This window comes from Siniperca chuatsi, linkage group LG23 (assembly GCF_020085105.1).
Source record: "Siniperca chuatsi isolate FFG_IHB_CAS linkage group LG23, ASM2008510v1, whole genome shotgun sequence".
Lineage (NCBI taxonomy): Eukaryota > Metazoa > Chordata > Actinopteri > Centrarchiformes > Sinipercidae > Siniperca > Siniperca chuatsi.
The window spans coordinates 20646926-20667188 of record NC_058064.1 but is presented as its reverse complement, the minus strand read 5'-3'; the positions used below and the strand labels follow the sequence as shown (position 1 = coordinate 20667188).

At 39.7% G+C, this 20263-nt stretch overlaps 1 protein-coding gene across 2 annotated transcripts in view; it reads right to left on the bottom strand.

Moving 5' to 3' along the window:
- Positions 1-20263, bottom strand: part of tmtc1 (transmembrane O-mannosyltransferase targeting cadherins 1) — a 162520-nt gene that overhangs the window by 52954 nt on the left and 89303 nt on the right. For both annotated transcript variants that reach the window (XM_044185918.1, XM_044185919.1), the window contains exons 7-8: positions 19654-19843; positions 5100-5221 (exon numbers count right to left, since the gene is read on the bottom strand). In XM_044185918.1, the coding sequence (XP_044041853.1) occupies positions 5100-5221; positions 19654-19843 (312 nt within the window). The remainder of the gene's footprint in view (positions 1-5099; positions 5222-19653; positions 19844-20263) is intronic.

The window sequence follows — 20263 nt, the reverse complement described above, 5'->3', positions numbered from 1 at the left end:
TTTTTATCCAGTTTGAAAAGTTCCAATCTGGTTTTCATTAGCACCCCAGCACTGAGACAGCCCTTCTCAAAGTCACTAATGACCTTTTAATGAATGCAGACACAGGCATGTGTTCAATTCTTGTGCTGTTGGACTTATTGCTGCCTTTGACACAATTGATCATGGCATTCTTTTAGATAGACTGAGGCACTGGGTGGGCATATCTGGCACTGCACTAGACTGGTTCTCATCTTATTTGTTCAATAGGAAATTCTGTGTCGCCATTAATAACTTAATGTCATCCTTTTCCCATATCAACTATGGTGTGCCTCAAGGTTCAATTCTGGGACCAATACTGTTCTCCTTATACATGCTTCCCTTGGGTGATGTCATCCGCAGACATGGGATTTCTTTTAATTGTTATGTGGATGACACACAGTTGTACCTCCCTGTCAAGCCCACTGACCTGTCCTGGCCTGTCTGACGTAAAAAATTGGATGTCGATAAATTTTCTTCAGCTCAACTCAAATAAAACTGAAATCCTTGTTATTGGGCCTGTTGCAAGAAATCTTGGTGTCCTTTTTGATAGCAATTTATGTTTTGAGCAACATATCACTAAGCTTGTCCAATCATGTTTTTATCACCTCAGAAATATTACAAAAATACGATCTAATTTAAATCTTAGTGATGCAGAAACTGTTGTGCATGCTTTTATCTCCTCACGCCTTGATTATTTTAACAGTCTGCTCACTTGTCTTAATCAAAAAACTTTGAAACGACTGCAGACTGTACAGAACTCAGCTGCTAGGCTTTTAACCAGGACAAAGAGGTATGATCACATCACAGCTGTTTTAGTCTCTTTACATTGGTTCCCTGTTTGTTTTAGGATAAATTTTAAGATCTTATTGATTACTTTTAAGGCTCTTCATGGCCTGGCTCCAGATTATATTTTAGACTTTTTAATCCCTTATGAATCTTTACATAGTTTGAGATCTTCAGGCAGGGGACTTCTGTCTGTTCCTGAGTCCAGGATGAAAACTAAGGAGGACAGAGATTTTGTCATCAGGGCCCCGAGGCTCTGGAACAACTTGACAGAAGGTAGGTTAGGTTGTCTGAGTCAGTGTCTTCTTTTAATTTTCTTCACAAGACGCATTTTTATCGGAAAGCATACCCTGATTTTACCTGAGCTGTTTATTTTATTGTTTTATAAAAATGTATTTTATCATTCACTGTGGTATTTTATTTCTCTCGCTGTGAAGCACTTCGGACTTTGTTTTGATAAGTGCTCTATATATAAAGTTTTATTTTATTATTTTATTTTATATTAACAGGTTATGTATCTTTTAAAATAGCTGTAATTAAAGCTCTTCTTAAAAAGCCCACTCTTGATCCAGGGTTTTTAGCCATCTATAGACCTATATCTAACCTTCCCTTTCTCTCTAAGGTTTTCGAGAAAGCAGTCGCCAATCAGTTGTGTGACTTTCTAAATAACAATAGTTTATTTGAGGATTTTCAGTCAGGATTTAGAGTGCATCATAGCGCAGAGACAGCACTGGTGAAAATGACAAATTACCTTTTAATTGCATCGGACAATGAACTTGTCTCTGTACTTGTCTTGTTAGATGTTAGTGCTGCACTCAACACCATTGGCCATCACATCCTGTTACAGAGAATGGAACATTTAACTGGCATTAAAGGGACCGCACTAAGCTGGTTTAAATCCTATCTATCAGATCGATCTCAATTTGTACATGTTAACGGTGAGTCCTCCGTGCACGCCAAAGTTAGTCACGGGGTTCCACAAGGTTCTGTGCTTGGACCGATTTCTGTTCACCTTATATATGCTTCCTTTAGGCAATATTATTAGGAAACACTCAATGAACTCTCATTGTTATGTGGATGATACCCAATTATATCTATCAATCAAGCTAGATAAAACTAATCAGTTAACTAAACTTCAAGCATGCCTTAAGGACAAAAACCCGGATGACCTGCAATTTTCTGATGTTAAACTCTGAAAAAAGTTATTGTACTTGGCCCAAAACACCTCCAAGACACATTATCTAAAGATATAGTTACTCTAGATGGCATTGACCTAGCTTCCAGCACCACCATAAGAAAACCTCAGAGTTATCTTTGATTAGGATTTATCCTTTGACTCCCACATGAAACAAACTTCAAGGACTGCCTTCTTTCACCTACATAATATTGCAAAAATCAGGCACATCCTGTCTCAAAATGATACCATGCATTTGTTACTTCTAGGCTGGATTATTGCAATTCCTTATTATCAGGCTGCCCGAATAAGTCCCTTAAAACTCACCAGTTGATCCAGATTGCTGCGGCACGTGTACTGACAAGAACTAGGAAAAGAGATCATGTGTCTCCAATATTAGCTTCTATGCACTGGCTCCCTGTAAAATCCAGAATAGAATTCATCTTCTCATCTACAAAGTTCTTAATGATCAGGCACCATTGTATCTTAAAGAGCTCATAATATCTTACTACTCAATTAGAACACTTCGCTCCCAGAATGCAGGGTTACTTGTGGTTCCTAGAGTCTCCAAAAGTAGAATGGGAGCCAGAGCATTAGAGTTATCAAGCTCCTCTCCTGTGGAATCAGGTCCTAGTTTGGACTGGCTTGGGTGAGTCCTGAACCATCCCTTAGTTATGTTGCTACAGGCCTTGACTGCCGGGAGACTTCCCATGATGCACTGAGCTCCTCTCTACTCCTCTCTCTCTCTCTCTCTCTCTCTCTCTCTATCTGTATGCATTTTTATCCCATTAATGCATGTTACTAACTCAATATCTTCTCTCTCCTGTAGTTTTCTACTTTCTCGTCTCTCTACTCTCACCTTCTGTCGCTTTAAGCAGGTATTTCTGCCTCCGGAGCTGCAGAGTCTGGATCTGTGATTGTGGGCCACCTGCTGCCCCTGTGTTCCTACTCGACAACTGCTACTACAATTGTTAGTCTTATTACTATTATTATCATTATTATTCCTATCACTATCATTCCTATTATTATTACTTTATTAATATTAATATTACCACTACCATTACATTATTATTATTTAAAAATTCTAGGTGGTATTTTCATTGTGCTTCCTTCTCCCCCACCCCCTATTCTCTCTTCCACATTGATAGTTTAGTATATTATATGAGACTCAATCAATTGATTAGCTGTCATTTCTCTTCTTAAGAAGAGTAAGGGATAATGTACAGTGAGCCGGTCATTATTGCAAAATGAACCCCTTCAGGGTGATTCTAGACCTGCATCACCCTGTTGGGGTTAATTTCGCAATAATGACTGGCTCACTGTACATTATCCCATTTATTACTCGGATACTTACTAAAGAAATCAATAATTTGACACAATATTGATTTAATTAATAAATTAAATTGATTTTAAAATTATTTTAAAACATTTTTTGCCACAGGACTTCTTACTGCGGATTTATATGATTGGACTCGAGAGTCTATGATCAGAACTGCGTCCATAGCAACGGTCTGTTATTCATAGCAGCGGTCTGCTCTTCAGGAATAACAGACCGTAGAATGACGCAATTGACCAATGAGATTCGAATATTCAACAAAGCCTTGTAATAATCAAAGTTATTATTTTTGATTATCTTTGATAATTCTGATAGCCATAATTAATTGATTGCACCTACACAGTTTGGTGCCCCTTTAACCATTGTAAATCCCAACAAAAATATTATCGGCATTATCATCAGCCTTCTCGCCTTATTGCTACAAGCAATGTTGCCAACTCTCGCGAGACCAATAAGTACCTGCAGCTTCAAAAACAAGCCCAAAACAAGCCCAATATTAATATAAAGCCTCAGTGTAGTTTAGGGTGATGCTGACAACTTGGAAACATTATCCATTAATGATTACAATTTTCATTGACAGAATATGTGATTGTTGGATTGCTTTCAAAGCATGATGTAATCTGATTACATCTAGTAAGTCTGTAACAATACTGATTTAAGGGGGGGGGGGTAGGTTCACGTGGGGCGAATTACACTACTGCACTGATATTATGTGTGAGGCAGTGAGCAGACAGTGTCAATCACTGCACCGGGGAAAAGAGCAACCATAAATGTAAAAAATGTTGCTTGTCAGATTTTCCTAACAAGCAGCCATATTTTTTAAAAGCGACTTCGAAAAAACGGAGCCCAAAGTCACGTATTATAAGCGGACTTGGCAACTCTGGCCACAAGTCGACTACACACATGAGCAAAGCAGCAGATGTTCAAGCGACCCGCCTTGATGAGAGCACTGACAGATTTCATTTTCATGTTGACCCCAAAAGAGCGTGGTGACATGTAAATGTAAATGAAAAGACAAGGAGCGTGGTGTTTCACTTATTGCATTTGAATATTGTCCACTGTACAGCAGGTTAAGTCTTTGAAAATTAAATGTCAAATGTTGTTTTCATTTTTAAATTGTTAGAAATTTTCATTTTCATTTTGACTTAAATATGCATAAATGGAAAATCAGGTTACATTGTTTATATTGCAATTTCATTTTCAAATTTGAATTAACAGTTGAATATTGTCCACTGTACAGCAGGTTACAACTTTGAAAAGTAAATGTCAAACAGCTTTTCCATTTTCATTTTAATATGGTCATAGAACGCCAATTCAAGTTTGTGAAAATGAAAATTGGATTATTTCATTTTCATTTTTATTTAAATAACAAATATATATGTGGAAAATTATCATGCCATTGTGGAATTACATTTTCATTTTCAAGTTTAAATTATCATTTGAATATAGTCCCGTATACGCTTCCATATATTAATGTGGCAATCTGAGATAAAGTGACTTAAGAAAGATATATTTTGCGTTGCACAATGTGTTTCCAGTGTGTTCAGGGCCTACAAAGGGATGAAGAAATTAATTAAACGAACAAAAAATCCTTAAGTTTTGTTGAAAAGTTTATTAATAAACCAAGACCAACCATATTTCTCTCAAGAAATTATATTTACTTGCTCTTTAAAGAAGTGAGGGAGTACAAATCATACACAATAAACATATCAATGCAGGTACATGCACATATTCACTCGCCCCTACACACACACACACACACACACACACACACACACACTTACTCACCTTGGCATGTAAAGAACCCTCTCGGCCACAACAAATCCCACCCTGAAGAAAAGGTTACTGGCAGGAATGAAGGGAAACACCAGAAGCAACATTCCCACCAACACCTCCCTGCTCTCCTGTCTCTGCAGAGAGAGTGAGAGAGAGAGAGAGCACGTGAGAGAGAGAAACACAAACACAAACAAGATATATGAGCACATTCACAGCAAACAAACCTGATATTACATTTTTTAATAAACCAAGTCAAAAGGCTCCAAGTGTAACGGCTTCAAACAGCATGGCTGAAAAGCACATTCATGATGAATAGTAATATGTACCATTCAGTTTTTGCCAACACACACACACTTGTACACACTGATATATGCACATTCAGTAGCCATGACCAATCAGTCTTAAATATTAACAATCATCTGTGCAACAGAGAAGCAATTAAGGGGATCAAATTATCAATTTACAGTTAATTCCTTTTTCTATAGAGCACATTTCTGATGCCATTCATATTTCTTAATGCCCACAGCCTCTGCCTTCTCTCCTTCCATGTTATCCCACCATGGCTGTGTTTATTTGAACAAACAGGCCATTAATTGGCTGAGTCGGTGGCCCCTTGCTGGGTTCAGTGGATTGGCTCATTAGCAGTAATGACAGTGAGAGAAGTGTGAAGTGCTGATTAGTGTTCCTCCAATCAAAGGTTTGTGCTGCTGTTGGTGGGCTCATCAACAGCTATTGAGACCACCCCTGATTGGAAGGGACCTATAGTGATATTATAGACACACAATGAACAAACAAACTCTGAAAAACACTTTAAGCTACTGATGCGATCCTCAACAGGTAATGGCCTGAATATTATAGAGAGAAGAACACAAACACACTGCTGACATGCTGATATGATCTGACATTGATACAACCATAAACATTATGAACATCTACAAACATAAACAGAGAGCTACTGCTGGCATCATAGATTGGTAATGGACTTACAGTAATATCACAGACAGTAATGCACACACTGAGGGGCGAATTCACAAAGAATGAATTGCAGCTGCTGATAGCACCATGAATTGCAAATCATTTGCAACCGCTATCTGCATTGTCTCAAGGTATGAATCCCAAAAGATACTGCGCTAATGATATTTCAGCGCAAACCCGCCCATAAGGTTTTGCAGCTGAGTCCAATTTGCCATTGTTTTGCATCTGTTAAATGTTCATCTGCAATTTTCTGTAGTGGTCCCATTAATATTTGTTCTTAAGGTGTACTGAAGTAGCATATGACATGACATGGTTAATCTACGTTTGAGTCAAACAATGTTATAAATGCAGTTGCAAGAACAATACTTTCCACTCATATGGAAAGAGATGTTTGATTTGAAAGATAACTTGTTCTAATTTTATAACTATTCTAATGATCAAATAAATCTCTCTGCTCTTTCATTCGTTTCTATCTGCGGGATGTCTCTTATTTTTCTATGACTCACTCTGTATGCAGTGATTGTTATTTGGGGTACTTTAACTGTGTTCTCTCCTACTCTGCTCTATGCTGGACTGTTACAGTGTGTAACCACCGTCTCTGATTCTCACAGCAGCAGGTTTTATGTTGTTTTAAAGTTTCATGCCCTCATGGTAAATATCAGGTATTGTACTGTCTCTGAGCCACCTGTGTGCATGTGATGTACTGTGACGCGCTATTGCTTCGCCTGGCTACAACCACTGCTGCCATGATCACTGGAAAGTCTGGGCATGACACCCCTTATAAATGTTCAGTTACCACCAACTCTACAAAGATGCTAATAATTTCACTCTAAATGCGTGTCACAAACTAACTAACTCACAGCTCTAATAAGAGCTGGTGTTTGTGAATATAACTTTGTTTATCAATGAGGCTCATTTGCACAGAAAGGGGCCAATTTTGCACCAAATGTATGCATATTATCAAATTTACATACCTGCAAATAGCAAGGGAGCATCGAGATGCTATTTGCTTGGCAGCGCAGTTAGGCGTGCAAGGAGTTAGTGATATTTTGGTATACTCACCTCTCCTCGTGTGTTGCATAGTTTCACTTCCTGTCTTTGTGTTTTGCCCACCAGTTTTGATTGTTTGCCCTGCCCTGATTAGTTTCACCTGTGCCTAATTATCTTCCCTCACTTGTGTATTTCATTCAGTTATATGTGCCTACGTTCCAGCCATTTTCTCTGTTTGTTCCTTGTGTTTGGACTGTTTCTTGGACCTTGCCTGTTTACTGGACTTTTGATTTTCTGCTTCCTACGAATTTGTTTGCCTGAGTTTGACTGACTTTCCTGGTTTTGATCTCTTCCTGCCTGACCATTGGTGTAAGCCTTGATTTATCATTAAATCTTTGAACTTCACCAGCTCTGCCTCTGTGTCTGCAATTGGGTCCAATCCCTCGTTTTCCCTGTTGCCCTGTCTCTGCACTGAATGTTATACCAACCTGAGTCAATTGTAAGTTGGTTAAGACTGCAGAAAGAATAGTTAAAAAGACAACAAAAAGCTTAAAGTAAATATACTGTAAATGATTGAAACAACCAGTTTCTGTCATTTCAAACAGCAGTAGTACAAATACATAAATTTCAATTTAATTTCAATTTATTTATTTAAATAGCGCCATAACAGAAGTTATCTCATTGCACTTTTCCTATAACGCAGGTCTAGACAGTACTCTTTTAGAATTTTATTTACAGAGACCCAACAAATCCCACCATGAGGAAGCACTTGACGACAGTGGCAAGGAAAAACTTCCTTTTAAGAAACTTCCTTTCAGAAAACTAGGGCAGAACCAGACTCAAACGTAGGTGGCCATCTGCCGCTGCCGTGTTGGGTTGAGAGAGAGAGAGAGAGAGAGAGAGAGAGAGAGAGAGAGAGAGAGAGAGAGAGGAGAGAGAGGAAGAGAGGGGGGGGCACAATGCAAATTCCACCTACAATTTCAAAATAATAATAATATGATTGTAGTAGTAATATTAATATTAATAAAATAATAATAATAATAATAGGAATGATAGTGACAGGAATAATGATGACAACAATAGCAACAAGACCAATAACAACAACTGTAGTAGCAGTTGTCGAGCAGGAACACAGGGGCAGCAGGTGGCCCACAACCACAGATCCAGTCTCTGCAGCTCCGGAGGCAGAAATACCTGCTGAAAGCGACAGAAGTTGAGAAGAGAGAGACAAGAAAGCACAAAACTATAGGAGAGAGAAGATGTCGAGTTAGTAACATGAATTAATGGGATAGAAATGCATAAAAATTGAGAGGGAGAGGAGCTCAGTGCATCATGGGAAGTCTCCCAGCAGTCTAGGCCTATAGCAGCATAACTAAGGGATGGTTCAGGACTCACCCAAGCAAGCCCTAACTACAAGCTTTATCAAAGAGGAAAGTCATAAGCCTAGTTTTAAATGTGGAGATGCTGTCTGCCTCCCAAACCCAAACTGGGATCTCCAGATTCCACAGGAGAGGAGCTTGATAGCTGAAGGCTCTGGCTCCCATTCTACTTTTGGAGACTCTAGGAACCACAAGTAACCCTGCATTCTGGGAGCGCAGTATTCTAGTGGGGTAATGGGGTACTATGAGCTCTTTAATACGGTGAGTCCTCTGTGCACGCCAAAGTTAGTCGCAGAGTTCCACAAGGTTCTTTGCTTGGACCGATTCTATTCACCTTTATATATACTTCCTTTAGGCAATATTATTAGGAAACACTCCATAAACTTTCATTGTTATGCGGATGATACCCAATTATCTCAAATCGATGAAGCCTGATAAAACTAAAATAAATAAAACTAGCTAAACTTCAAGCATGCCTTAAGGACATAAAAACCTGGATGACCTGCAATTTTCTGATGTTAAACTCTGACAAAACTGAAGTTATTGTACTTGGCCCCAAACACCTCCGAGACACGTTATCTTAAGATATAGTTACTCTAGATGGCATTGCCCTGGCCTCCAGCACCACCGAAAGGAACCTCAGAGTTATCTTTGATCAGGATATGTCCTTTAATTCCCACATAAAACAAACTTCAAGGACTGCCTTCTTTCACCTACGTAACATTGCAAAAATCAGGCACATCCTGTCTCAAAATGATGCAGAAAAACTAGTCCATGCATTTGTTACTTCTAGGCTGGATTATTGTAATTCCTTATTATCAGGCTGCCCGAATAAGTCCCTAAAGACTCTCCAGTTGATCCAGAATGCTGCGGTACTGACAAGAACTAAGAAAAGAGATCACATTTCTCCAATATTAGCTTCTCTGCACTGGCTCCCTGTAAAATCCAGAATAGAATTTAAAATCCTCCTCACCTACAAAGCTCTTAATGGTCAAGCACCTCATATCTTAAAGAGCTCATAGTAACCTATTACCCCACTAGAACACTGCGCTCCCAGAATGCAGGGTTACTTGTGGTTCCTAGAGTCTCCAAAAGTAAAATTGGAGCCAGAGCCTTCAGCTATCAAGCTCCTCTCCTGTGGAATCAGATCCCAATTTGGGTTTGGGAGGCAGACACCATCTTCACATTTAAGAGGCTTAAGACTTTTCTCTTTGATAAAGCTTATAGTTAAGGCTGGCTCAGGTGAGTCCTGAGCCATCCCTTGTTATGCTGCTATAGGCCTAGACTGCCGGGAGATTTCCCATCTCTTCTTCAACTCTCTCCTCCTCTCCCTCTCCATCTGTACACATTCTTAAACTATTAATGCATGTTACTAACTCGACATCTTCTCTCTCCTATAGTGTTGTGCTTTCTCGTCTCTCTCGCTATATAAATAAAATTTAATTAAATTGAATAGTTATCTTCACTTCACTGTCTCCACCTCGGCCTTTCTGCTCTGCTGTCCGCTGACTTCGCTCCGTGTTTGTGTGTGTGTGTATATATGTACGTGGAGGAGCTCAGCCCCGACACAGAGAGCAGGGGAGAGGCTACAGCTTGATAATAAATTTCGGGTTACCAGCTTTCATTATCCATCACTACTGCACTACCCAGTTGGTGTTTGTTAAAAAATATTTTTATACATTTAAAAAAAAAAAAATCAGACCTGCTAAATTTCAAGTGCACTGGTGCGACCAATGATTATGTTTAGTCAGATTTTTGGTCGCATGTCCCCAGGAACTCTGAGGATACCCCAGAGGTAAATAACTAACTTGATCATTTAAGGCAGTGTTTTAATCTGGAAAACCAATTCATAAACTGTTTATCAATAAAATAACATGACATGAATGTTGGTTTTGTGTACTTTATCACATTAATGCAAAAACCATATACAAATCCAATATTGCAGAAAACAGACCTACACAGTGATTTACAACATTACCTACAATGGTCTTATGTAACCAGAGATATTAAGGGGATAGATACCATGGTATAGTAAAATCTGTGAATGTTGACAAATTTATATTGTCTTCCAGTATATATTGTCAAATTGCCCACTCCTACTAATCCTACTATAATCACGTACAAACAGTACTATAGACACTAACTTTTAAGTCCAAAAGTTGGTTAGGAAAGAGCTGAGACACAGTTGGCTGTCATTATATTTCAAACCAATAAAATAATGCTACAGGAATAATTTGTTTCTACCCAAAAACAGAAATCCAATCAGAGGTGTTATTTCCAGAGGGAAGTGTTTTCAAGACAGACAACAGGATGGCTGTGTGAGGACTTCTAAAACGCTCATTCTAATTTTCTATGACTGACACAACGTATGCCTTTGCTTTCCAGCCTCCGTAATCTGTTATCTGCATTCTGTAATCTGTTACCTGCCTGTTTTTGAACCTTGCCTGCCTCATGGTCCTGTAAGCCTTTAGACCTTTTTTATGTAACCATCCAGGAAAAGAAGACAGAAGCTGAAAGAAGACCTGCTGCCCACACTGGAAAGGCTAGGCAGAACCACAGATGGCCTTGCATCTCACAAACACACTTGCAAAAACTGACCACTGGCACTGAAACACCCACACACACTGGCCCAAACACACTGACAATGGCTGCACAGAAATGGACACAGACATAAACAGGCACAGATATGATGGAGACATGCACACACATACTGACCACATGCACACACACATACACACAAAACTAGAGCATGCTGTAGCCATACAATCCTTGTGGAAGTTACTTCCAAATTCAGACTGACCTGATAAATCACAACATCACTGGAGTTTCAAACTGGAGTGTAGACAGATTAAAGTGTATAACTCCCAAATTGTATATTTGATTTGTTTTCTGATTCACCATGTAGTTAGAAATCTGTTATTTGTAGGTCTGAACAATAAAAGGACCACAAACAACGTTCTTCATTTATTAGAAAGATTTTTCTTATCTTATTTCCCCTATTAACTTTTATTATGGATACAAATAAAGTATTTCTGATTCTGATTAAAGTCAGAGAGAGTAGGATAGTCTGTCAGCAAGAAACACTTTTTACATCATTTACGTCATTTCCATTCAGTCACATGTGAGGCTGATAATTCCTGAGCGTCGGGTTTGATATGAGTTACATCATTAAAATTTTCCCTGAAACGTTTAGCCTAATAAATAATTTAAGACACCATAATCATGTTCTGGGTTATTCAATAATGAATTCACAATCAAAATATCAATAAATAGAATACAGATGCAAATAATGAATACATAATATAAACGCATTCTGCCAGTAGAAATGATTCCTGCGCCTCTGAGCAGGACACAGGACACAGTATAATTACAGAATGCAGCTTGTTATTCATGTGCAGGTGTTTGTTAAACAGGTAACAGGCTACAGAGAGAAAACACTGCTGCTCTCGTGTGCCTTTTATTAGTATTAACACAGTGTGCATGTGTGCAGACACAAACTCCATCAAACGTCTCTACAGCTGTTAAAGCCGACTGACAGCTGATCCAGCTGTGATCAGCTGCCGCCTTCATCAGAAACGGACGTCGCTTCATGTGATGCTTCGGAGGAAAGGACGTCTCATTTCTCTAAAAACATATTTCCTCGTTTCTTCTCTCCTTGCATGGTTTCCTCCGTCTCTCCATGCTTCCCCGGTGGGAGGGACTAAGACGCAAGGAAAAGACATAAGTGAGGGAAACGTGGATGCAATTAAGAGACTTGAAATGTACCCTATATGTTTATGGGTGTTGTGGACCAAAATGGAGCTTGATTTAAAGTGCAACCTCCCCACTCCTTTAACACAGGAAGGAAGTTAAAATAGAATCCACTGAGGCTCTGGACTCAACGTTAGGTTGTTAACATCCCATCAGTCAGATTGTGGGGTCAAGGGAGAGGGCAGGAAGGGGCACGCTGGAGTGCAAATTACTTCCTGAGGTCACAGTGGGGTCAGCAGCATGTGCTTTATACAGAACTGGACTGCAGTGAGAAAAGGTCGCAAGGGTCGAGAAAACATATTCGTACTCACAGCTGCATGCAGTCTGAGGGAGGTAGAGTGTGTGTGTGTGTGTGTGTGTGTGTGTGTGTGTGTGTGTGTATGTGTGTGAGAGACTGACTTTTAATTCATGAAACATCACCAACAAAGAGAGGACGAAGTGTGGTGACCTAAAAACTCTATACACACCAATCACACACATTTCTTTCTCTGTCTCCCTCTCTCTCATACACACATGCAACAATAACAATATCGGCAGTGCTGACAGCCCTCACAGGTACAATTAACATTCAAATACAACCCATCACACGCTCCTTTCCCATCCTGCAGCTCTCATACTCATTAAAGACAGAATTCCGTTCCAGAGAGAGTCTATGTTGGCTGTGTTGCTCTCAGCGCTGCTACAGGCTCTGCATGATCCAAACACCTCACCTAAGATGCTTATAAGTAGCATACAGAGTTCTGAGAATGAACTCCAAACACCAGCCTGTCACACTAAATGAATTTAGTGTTGGGGTGTAGAGAAATTGAATGAACAGCAATGGAAAAATCACATCATCTCTTTCTGAACGGAGTCTGCTTTGACACTAATGAAGAGGGCTGCAACTAACGATTATTTTCATTATTGATTAATCTGTCGATTATTTTCTCAATTAATGGATTAGTTGTTTGCTCTATAAAATGTCAGAAAATGGTGAAAAATGTTGATCACTGTTTCCCAAAGCCCCAAGACGACGTCTTCAAATGTCTTGTTTTGTCCACAACCCAAAGATATTCAGTTTACTGTCATAGAGGAGTAAAGAAACCAGAAAATATTTACATTTGAAAAGCTGAAATCAGAGAATTTGGACATTTTTTCTTCAAAAAACAGTTGCAGATTAATTTAATAGTTGACAACTACTTGATTAATCGACTAATCTTTGCAGTTCTGCTAATGGACCTAACGTAGGTGCTAGGTTAACAATACAATCTGATAGACTTGAAACTGTGCAAAAGCAGCTCTCCCTTAAAAATGAGACTGACTGGCCTAAAGTGGGCACTATAATTAAAGGTCAGTTTTAACGCCTACACTGCGAGTCTGTTTGACATCAAACTGGCTCCACAAGTCCAGTTGTCCTTACTAATTACACTGCCTGACCTGATAAAGTGTTGCACAGCTTACTTGTACTTACTACATAAGCACTGTTGTCCTATACTAGAGAATTGGAAATGGCACAATTCTAGCACTTTGAAAAAGTCTAATCTGTTTTACTATGCATTCCAAATGTAGCTGTTGAAGACACGCGTCTGTCTCTTTTAGGGAACTACTAACAGAAGATCGAACACTGTTATTGTATTGCAGGAAATGGTCCCTGGTGATCGAGTGGCTGAATCCAACAGTGGTGGAAGAAGTATTCAAATCATAAAAGTAGTAATGCCATACTACTGTATAAAATTACATTATAAGTAAACATCCTGCATAGTAAAAGTATAGAAGTATCAGCAACAAATTGTACTTAAAGTGTTGAAAGTAAAAGTACTCATTATGCAGAATGTTCCCTGTCAGTGTTATATTATTATATTATTGGATCATAATTTTTGATGTATCAATATGTAAGCAGTACTTTAATGTTGTGTTGGTCGAAGTGGACAAATTTTTACTATTTCATACTTCATTCATGTTGTTGTAATTTGTAGTTAGTGCTGTTGAGTAGTTTAATCTATAATGATGCATCATATTTTATAAACTGATCACATGTTTTATATGTAAAATCTTAATCTAAAAAGTAACTAGTAACCACAGCTGTTAAATAAATGTAGTGGAGTAAAAAGCACAATATTTCTCTCTGAAATGTAACTGAGTAAAAGTATAAAATGGAAATACTCAAGAAGTGGAATGGAATGAACTGGGATCCAACTTGCAGAATGAGCACATGGGCAGTTTGTGTACTATCGAGCCCTACGCAACACAGCTAAAATTAGTTCTTTTCTGTCCTTGGCTGATGCAGAGATCCAAATTTTTGCTTGACATGATTATTGTAACGTTTTGATGTCAGGTTTACCACATGCTAGTGCTAAAAGGCTTCAAATGGTTCAGAATACTGCGGCTAGAATCTTAAAGGGAAAATTCGGCACCTTTTACGTGGATGTTCAGTCAAGTGTTGATGGTAAAGGTAGTCAATTGAAGCAATAAATTCCTCAGTGCGTGCTATACTGACTGACTAAGCAGAGTTCTCTTACTCACTGAGCCATGCCAGCAGTGCCTACGTGTACCAGGATGCATTGCATCCAAGTTTCTGATGCCCACGCCCACCCAGCGGGCCACTACAGCTCTGATCCGCTGCTAATCAAAGTTACACAACATTGCCAAGCAAACAAATTCTTGCATTTCACCATTTCTTTTTCACATGTAGCTTTATCGTTACCACCTGGGCATGTCTATCAAGTTAATTTACCATCAACACTGACTGGACATCCACATAAAATGCGCAGAATATTCCCTTCAACTAAAACAAAAAAATTCTCTTGTATCACACCGATTTTAGCTTCCCTTCATTGGCTCCCTATCCATGTCAGATCAGACTTTAAGGTGCTTCTGATGACTTACAAAACTGTAAATGGTCTCGCCCCTTCATACCCGTGTGATCACCTTAAACCTTATATTCCATCCCGAGTTAAAAAGAGGTCGGCTGGCTGCAGGGCCTTTTCCTATCGTGCTCCCTTCTTCTGACTGCTGGGGCCTCTAAATCCAAACTTAAACTCGTCTTTTTGCCTCAACCTTCAGTTAGCTGCTTTTTCTTGATTACCTTGAACCCGTTTCCCATTATCCATCCGGCGGGGCGGTCTCAGCTTCAATGAATCTATTAAGCCAAGTGCTTATAGTTCATGTTTGTCCTGTCGATGACAATATTGTAAATGTCCTGAAAACCACTGCATCTCTCTAACCCTCTGTTACAGCCGTGTGCCTCTCTCTCTCGCTCTCTAGTTTCTCCTCCTCTCTTTTCACTCAGGCTTCTCTGTGCTGGATCACCGGCCGTCCTGGGACCTCTCTCTCTTCTGGCTGTCGGTGCCTCTCTCCAAATGTTTTGGATCTGGATCTTGGTCCTCCAGGAGATTCCGCCTCTCCTCTCGTCTCTCTCTCTCGCTCTGTGTGTGTCGGTTACTTTCTCCTACCTGTGGGAATGGTGTGACCGAGTCTTGCTTCTTGTGTGTTTGTGTAGTCTGTCCTCTTCCAGGACTCAATGGTGGAGAGGAGGTTGTGAGGCTCAGATCCTATCTCGACACCTGACACCCTCCCGGATCCTTTCTTCATATATTTTACAATCTATTTATAATATTGTCATCATGATTGTCCACACTGTAATTTTACTATTGGTCTATTCTGTACACACGACATCTATGGCATGTCTGTCCGTCCTGGGAGAGGGATCCCTCCTCTGTTGATCTTCCTGAGGTTCCTTCCATTTTTTCCCGTCAAAACGTTTTTTGGGGGAGTTTTTCCTCCTTCGAATCGAGGGTCTAAGGACAGAGGGTGTCGTATGCTGTACAGATTGTAAAGTCCCTTGAGGCAAATTTGTGATTTGTGACATTGGGCTATATAAATAAAACTGACTTGACTTGACCTTAAGGAAAAATTGCTGCAGTCAGTGGATTCACTTGTGGGGGCAAAGTTAATCTGCACAAATCCTTTTGTGTTGAGTTAAACTTTGGTGACAAAATCAAGCACATCCTGTCTCAAAATGATGCCGAAAAATTAGTGCATGCATTTGTTACTTCTAGGCTGGACTACTGCAATTGATTTTCAGTTCTAGTACCACATATTTTGTGAGGACATGCAGATAAACTTCACTGTGCCACTTTCTGGTGTGACCAGGGCTTTACTACATAAATGAACTTAAATATAAAAATAAATAAACTGGTAAATATGGAACATTGGGGTTATACAGTGTATCAAAACTGTGTAACTTATTGGTAGTTTACTATGCTTAAAGAGAAGTGCCTCGTGAAGTCTGAAGCTGAGCCGGACTCCAGAGAAAATGTGCATGAGATCCTTTGCTGACTTGATTTGTGGATTTGGACAGCTCTCTGCACTCTGGAATTCATGAGTATATGTCCATACAATCCACAAGTCTGCAAGGGCTGGGAACTCTGGACAGTTGGACATACAGTAAATAAGAAGATCAATACCAATCTCATTTCTGTGTGTTAGGTGTGAAGCTATAGCCAGGAAGTGCGTAGCTTAGCATAAAGACTGGAAACAACCAGCCTGGCTTTGTCCAAAGTTATGGATTTCGAATGCATTTTTAAAAATATGATAAGGGGCGTGTTCAAGGTAAAGTGAGTATAAAGGTGCTCTTTATAGTCATTATGAACATATTATGGTTACATTCAGGGTTACTGCTCCTACGATAAGTTAAATTCAAGGAACAATATACATCTACAAAATGTTCTGGGCAAATAAAGTGATTCTGCTTGTACATTCAGAAGCACAGAGATCTCTCTCCTGCTCCAATGAAGCTCTGAAATTATTCTGAATATTTTGAATTCTCAGAGTGCAAGGCACACAAGCATGACAGAATCGTGACTTTTGCATTGCAGAAAAAAAGTTACCAAATATGAATACAGATCCCCAGAATAAACAGCCTGAGAAGAAAGTAGCAGCAACACCTGGCAGCATTTAGTGTGACAAAATGATATTTTCTACCAAGAAACATTCTGTTTAAGGAATGTTTTCTCCCCAAAATTGCAGCACAGTTCAATAAAGACTCCTTGAACCAAATGTCATCTGAAATGTAAGACAGAGCTAAGCAGAGAGGCATTGTGGAAAACAGAAATAAGACTGTAAAGCGCTAAGGGAGGACAGGAGGTATTACAAAAAGCTGGTGCTGATTATAAGACTGAAAACCTCTTCCCCACAGACAACACTTGGAAAATACACACTGTATACTGTATATACACAAACACACTTTTGCTTCTCAGTAACCAGTAAATTACATATACAGTATATAGTTGTATGTTTGTCTAATTGATGCTATGTATGTCTATGTGTTTTTAACATAAAGAGGCTTGACTGGGCTGACCTTTTCAGCACACTTGCTTTTAATGAAGCAATAATTAAGAGTCCCATTGGGATCTTAAAGTACACTCATTAATATCTCCTTAAATACACATTTTGCTCTTTAATTTAAATTTTTCAATTTATTTATTTATATAGTGCCAATTCACAACATCTCATCGCACTTTTCCTATAGAGCAGGTCTAAACCGTACTCATCTCTTATTAATACTATTTACAGAGACCCAACAATTCCCACCATGAGCATGAAAAACTTCCTTTAAGAGGCAGAAACCTCGGGCAGAACCAGACTCAGGGTGGGCAGCCATCCACAGAGGGAGAGAGAGAGGGAGGTAGGTAGGGGGAGAGAGAGGGAGAGAGAGAGGGAGGTAGGTAGGGGGAGAGAGAGGGAGAGAGAGAGGGAGGTAGGTAGGGGGAGAGAGAGGGAGAGAGAGAGAGGCGGAGAGAGAACAGGGGTGGTGGGGGAGAGGGAAGCACAATGCTAATTCCACCTAGAATTTTAAAATAATAATAATGTAATGGTAGCTGTAATAGTAATATTAATAACATAATAATAATAATAGTAATAAGACTAATAATAACAATTATAAGTGGAACACTCGAAAAAATTCATGGACAAAAGAGAAAGGATGAGCTGTTATTACTCTTACAATCAATTCAAAGACTGTCTCTGATAAACTGATGATAAAATAGGATCCAGGAAGACCAGGTTTAGTATAGACTCACTCACACCAGCATTTAACGGGTACATTTTGCACCGTTGACCAATAGCAAGCTGTCTTGAAATGCTGACCTTTGAGGAAGAGCCAGAGATTCCAAAATGGAGAAAGCTAATAAGGCTGTCCCCGAATCAGGATTTCAACTATTAATTTGCAGAACAGAATGTTTTGAAGGAAACGTAATGCAGACTGGATTACTGTTCTATTAAGATAATGAGAAAATGTTGTTAATTAACGTATTTGGCAATTTGCAAAATTATTGTCAGTAAAATGTTCACTGACAACATATTGTCATGCCCTCTGCTTCCTCCTAGCCAGGAGTCTCTCTCTCCCTCTCTCTCTGTGTGCTGTGTGTCTGTGCTTGATTACAGGAGTGGGATCAGGTGTGTGGGTGTCGGCTGGCAAGTTGCAAATCATCTCTAATGTACTCTGCTTCAAATACTGGGCTTCAACTCCAAGACGCTGCCAGATTGTAGACTCAGCTACCCAGTTAGTCTCATTCCAGCCTTTTGTTCGCTGTTGCCTTATCTGAGCTTTATGCTAACCCTTGTTTCTTGTGCCTTCAGTTCCCCCCCTGCCTGGACCCTACTACGGCTTCATTCCCACTCCTGCAAGCCCTGGACTCACTCCCTGGATCTCTGGACTCTCACTCTGGACCTGGACTCAACCCCTGGCTCTCCCCAACTCAGAGACTCTGTGCACCCCTTAAGACACACTTAAGTCTTGTGTCAAATAAAACTCTTTTGCACTAGCTTTCTACCTCCGTGTTCTATGTTCTACGTCCTGCGTCTGGATTCAGTATTTCAAGTTCCAGCGTAACACATTTAATTTGTTTTCTGCCAAAATATCCAATCTTGCAATATATCCGCTCGTAGTGACTAAAGCATTATTAAACTGCAAATTCCATGGAAACCAGTTGGTTAGTAAGTGGGTAGCTCGAGACAAAAAGTTACAGAGTTAGGAATCCTTGGGATCATCCTTTGGGGGCTGTAAATTTCTACAGTCCATTTCATTTGTCTAGTAGCTGTGGGGATATCTTACTCTGGACTTAAGTGTGAGAGGTAGAGAATTAGAATGAAAAGAACTACCCTATTTCCAATAAAATGAGAATCTACAGATATTTCCAAACTCATACCTATTCTATGTAGTCTAATTTTAGGGTATTTGCAATGAATGTATAGTTGCACTGCTTGAGATTTAATGGAAAATGCTACATTTCAGAAGCTTTTCACTGTCACTGTACCTTCCTTGATGTAACCATAGGGTTTTTGTTTGAACCTTGTTACTGAACCTTATCTGGAATGATACCAGCTTTTACACCTCTTCCCTTCTCTTCAAATGATGATGTAATGAAGCAATAGAGCTCATGGGAAATGCAGACTTAGCACTTTCCAGCTACTTGTCACTTTCTTGCTCTTACCTGCAGTGAGAAGACACAGTGCAGGCAGAGAGCGACCATCACCACGGCCAGCAGCACGGTGGTCACGTTGCGCACGTCGCCCAGCGACTCCACCAAGGGAATGCTTCCCACCTGCCAGTCGTAACACAACACGATGGGGGCCAGCAGCAGCCAGGCATTGAAGGACAGCAGGTAAGAATAGGTCAAAATCCTGGAGAGAAGGGTAGAGAGATGGAGGATGTGGAGAAAGAGAGAATATGGATGCAAAGCAGATAAGGATGGAACAGAGGAGGGAAGGAAGATGAGAAAAATTTGAATCACAGAGCTTACATAATGATAATCATCCTGTTTATCTCAATACTAAAGTGTTTGGCAGTTTACCTGAGGAAAAAATTAACAGGAGGTTGTCAAAGGTTATATATTGATTAGGAATAATTCTAACCTTTAGAGCCCAATCAAATAAGCCTATGCCAAGTCACAGAGAGTATTGAATCATGCTGCTTTTGCTGTGTTTGCTTTGCTGTGGACATCTTTTTCCGCCCCCTTTCTCTCCATTTCTCAGTGGGTTTGAGACCTGCATGGCTGTCTGGAGTATTGATTTGTCCAGTGTGGCAGCTATCTGCTTCAGTTA